The sequence below is a fragment of the Columba livia genome, chromosome 20 (assembly GCF_036013475.1).
Source record: "Columba livia isolate bColLiv1 breed racing homer chromosome 20, bColLiv1.pat.W.v2, whole genome shotgun sequence".
Lineage (NCBI taxonomy): Eukaryota > Metazoa > Chordata > Aves > Columbiformes > Columbidae > Columba > Columba livia.
In genome coordinates, this window is record NC_088621.1 from 10,517,531 (window position 1) to 10,521,592 (window position 4,062).

Consider the following 4,062-nt stretch of genomic DNA (forward strand, 5'->3'; position numbering starts at 1 on the left):
AGCTGTCCCGCCTTTGCCACCGAAGCGGTTTCCTTGGCACGTGTCACCGAGCCCCCGCTGCCCTGGCTGCACGGGGGGTTGTTTCCATCGCTGCTGCGTCCCCCGGGGCTGCTGAGCTGGGCAGCCTGAGCTTCACAGGGGATCACTCACCACATGTTGCTGAGACCCCCGGTGCTTCTGTGCTTCTTATCCAAGGATTCTTCATTGCACAACACATCAATAGCTTCTGGAGCAGAACCCAGGGATTCTTTTACACACAGTTCTCTTTGCCTCCATAAATCATAGAATCATAGAATCATTTTGGTTGGAAGAGACCCTCAGGATCATCGAGTCCAACCATAACCTAAATCTAACAGTAACCCATGTCCCTGAGAACCTCATCTAAACACCTTTTAAACGCCTCCAGGGATGGTGACTCCAGCACTGCCCTGGGCAGCCTGTTCCAATGCCCCACAGCCCTTTGGGGAAGAAATTGTTCCCACATCCAACCTCAACCTCCCCTGGCGCAACCTGAGGCCATTTCCTTGTGTCCTATCACTTGCTACGTGGCAGAAGAGACCAACCCCCTCCATGCTCCAACCTGAAAATGCTTCATCTAGGTTCATTCAGATTTGTTTCCAGACTTCTCATGCCCGAGCAGCGCTTGGGCCATCAGCTGCAGGGAGGTACAGAGATGGCAGCTGGCACTGCTGTGACCTTGCAGGCAGGTTGCAGCTTTCCCAAGAGCTGGGCTGGCCTTTCAACGCAGTGCTGTGTACATGGAGGGTCACAGATGTGCCTCTAAAAGCGTGTGGAATGAGATTTCCAGGTGAAAATAAGAGTGTGGGTTCAGGAAAGATCAGCCACCGCATTGTTTACTGTAGTGAAGAAGGATGGAGAGGAGTCACACCTCTGTCCCTGTAGCCAGAGATGATAGTTCAGGTCAGAGAGGGTTGGACGGCATTGTCACTTGGGACAGTTTAAAGTGATTGCTACAAGTTGACTCTGAGCTTTCTGGAGATAAGAGGAGTCGTGTATTCACACCGGAGCTCTCTAAAAGTCCTGTACTCCTGTGTGCTTAGGAATGACTTGACAGGTCTTGCACATAGTGAGTCTGACTCTAGAGAAGAGATTTCTGCTCATAGGATCGTAGAATAGTTTGGGTTCGAAAGGACCTTAAAGCTCCCCCAGTGCCCCCCTTGCCATGAGCATCCCTGGAGACATCCCAGGCCAGGCTGGACGGGGCTCTGAGCAACCTGAGCTGGTGAAGATGTCCCTGCTCATGGCAAGGGGGGCACTGGGGGAGCTGGGAAGGGCCCTTCAACACAAACTGTTCTGTGATTCTGTGATTCCCTATTGGAGCCATGGCTGCTTTTACAGACCCTTAAGGGCTGCACTTGACTCTCCCCAATGTAGTGGGACCCAAGCAGAGTGATGATGAGGACATGATGCTTCAGTGTGCTCCAGCCACTGTCGTGTTGTGCTTTGGGGAATGCCAAGCCGGGATGTACAGCTGGGAGCTGGGGAGATGCTGGTCGGTGAAAGCTGTGTGGGGGACGGGGCAGTGGGACAAGGGCTCTCCTGGGCCTCAGAAACCCAAAGCCTCTTCCCTGGTGAACTCTGAAACTTCTTGGGAAAGCTTGTCCTGCCAGATCCAAATGATCACTGGCCAGACACCTGAACTCAGCGAGAGGAGATGTGGAAAGAAGGCTGCTGCTGGGAACCGACCTGCCCTTAGTATTTTGTGAAGAGGAACCTGAGCCCAGGACTAGGGCACTCTCTGATTTCTCTAAGCTCTTTCCCAAAGGAGCAGCATAGGGTGCCTCATCTGGGACTGTGGATCCCAGTTAATGCTCTCCAGTGCTCAGGTGACTTAGGAACACGTCAGTCACCGTGTGCCACTTGGTCCAAGACTCCGTGTCCTGCCCCATCTTGAACTTTTTCTCCATTATTGGTTCAGCTGCAAGAGCATCAGACTTTGCTTTCTACCCCTCCTGCAACTGGATCCGTGGGGTGCTGAGCCACCTTGCAAGGCTCCGCATTCCCATTCTGACCATAGCAGAACATGGCCACTGCTGCAGAAACATCTCAGCTCATCAGAAGGTCTTGCACAGTCCTTGTTCTTATTAAGCTGTTTTATTTTTTTCTTAATGACCTGCCTTCCGTCCCAGAGTGTGCTGTGCACCCACCGGGCTCTCCTGGCCCAGGCAGCCAGCGCGATCCATCGGGATCTACTTGTCTGTGCTCTCAGGAGATACTTCACTTACAGCATCTTCAGCTGTGAAGCAGCATCTTTCATTGGGTCCTCAGTGGGCTGCTTCTACTGTCCTGTTCCTAGCCCAAAGTTCAGGTATTTCAGAGCTCATTCAGGGTCTAGGTAGTGGGTACAAAAAAGTTGAAATCCACTAGAAACTTCCAAACTGAAGCTGGAACTGCACAGAGGAGCGGAGCCTTGCAGGGCGAGGGGCAGACGGGGTGAGGGCAGGTTCTCTGCCTGAGGTTTGTGTTGGTGTGCTGTCCTTCATCAGCTCTGACTTCTGCTTTTCCTGTTGTTTTCTCTTTTTTCCCCCGCTCAGTTAAATCCAGATGGGACTGTTGGGACTGTTGATCAGAGCGACTCCTCACCAACTCCTACTCTACCGCCTTCCTGCCTTGTCATGGGCGAGCAGTGTCCGGAGCAGGCATCGCTGGCTCTTCTCACCTGCGGTGATGTCCCTGCTCAGAGTAAAAAGAAGAGAGGCTTCTTCTTCAAAGGAAAAAAGCTCTTCAAAAAACTTGGGTCGAGTAAGAAAAATTAGCACGGGATTTATTGTTCTGTAAAGACTGCCTGTGCAGTCCACGCGGGGACTGAAAATTCAGGAGGAGCCCTCTGCAATAAGCTGATTAGAGTGTTTTCATAGGGGGAAAAAATGTATATTGAATAGAAGAAACTCTTCAGTGTGTCTGGGAGCCGTGGTCGCTGCTGAGAGCCCAGCCGTGGGTGCCCACTTCACGTGGGCAGCGGCGCTGAACACGGCGTCACGGCTCTGGGGTGCGCGAGGCCCCGCAGCAGCGTGTCCTGCTCCGTGCAGCCCTCAACGCGCCGGCTCCCTGTAAATATTTTAACTTAAAAACTATATTCTGGCTGTAAGTTAGCTAAATGGCTTTTCCCAGCAAAGCCCCGGCCCCTTAGGAAGAGCTCCCTCGTGCTGCACACCCCGGTAGTTCTCTGGTCCAAAGGAGGTTACGTCAACTCCTTCACTCCCTGCAAAGAAAATTTGCACTTTTCTGTTCCCGTGAATCCCCTTTGCTGTCTCTGGGCTGACAAGTGAGTTATTTGTACTGTAAACCTGTAAATACGCAGCTGTGCCTCGGAGCATCCCCCGCTGCCTCCGTCACGTTCCGCACGAGGGTTCCCGTGGAGGAAGGAGCGACTCCCTGACCGGGTCGGTACTTCTGCCCGGAGCGTGGGCTGCTGCAGGCTGCTCGTGGCTGGTTCACCTTGACCACTCGCTGGCTGGGGACTCCGCCTTATTTATTTTATTTATTTACTTATTTAACTATTTATTTACTTTACGTCTGCCTCTTTCGCGGTTTTGTTTGGCTGTTTCAGTGGGCTGCTCCTGAGTCAAAGCATTCGGAAAGCAGAGCTGGGGATGGAGAGTTTGCAGCTATTTTCATATGAGATGATGTGTTCCTTGAGTTACGACACATCCCTTTCTAAGCCACGGAGAGTTTTGTACTACATGGTTTCTATCCTTTTCAGTGTCTCTTTCGTTGCATGTTTCAGTGCGGTACTTGTTTTGAGAAGGACAGTTACGTGAGGTATGTGAATGATGCCAGCACAGTGTCCACAAGTGTTGGTGTTGCAGTATGTTTTTATTTAATATCAGATTTTATTATAATAAAGTCTATTTTCACAAAAATACATTTTCCTTAAAAAAGCAAAAGATTCACTGATGCTTCTTCTGGGGAGGGCAGAGGGGAGAATGGTACCGGTCCCTCGGGGACCCGTGTGGGACTTGGCCTCTCCTGTGGCCGTGGTGCAAGCTGCTTTCTCTGGGGCTGGGAAGTCTTTGTGTCTCCTGTTTCAGAGACCTAACC

At 51.6% G+C, this 4,062-nt stretch overlaps 1 protein-coding gene across 14 annotated transcripts in view; it reads left to right on the forward strand.

The window, feature by feature from the left end:
- Window positions 1-3,908, forward strand: part of TSPOAP1 (TSPO associated protein 1) — a 74,401-nt gene extending 70,493 nt beyond the window's left edge. For all 14 annotated transcript variants that reach the window (XM_065037313.1, XM_065037310.1, XM_065037305.1 and 11 more), the window contains one exon: window positions 2,556-3,908. In XM_065037313.1, the coding sequence (XP_064893385.1) occupies window positions 2,556-2,777 (222 nt within the window). In that variant the 3' untranslated portion in view covers window positions 2,778-3,908. The remainder of the gene's footprint in view (window positions 1-2,555) is intronic.
- The last annotated feature ends 154 nt before the right edge of the window (window positions 3,909-4,062 follow it).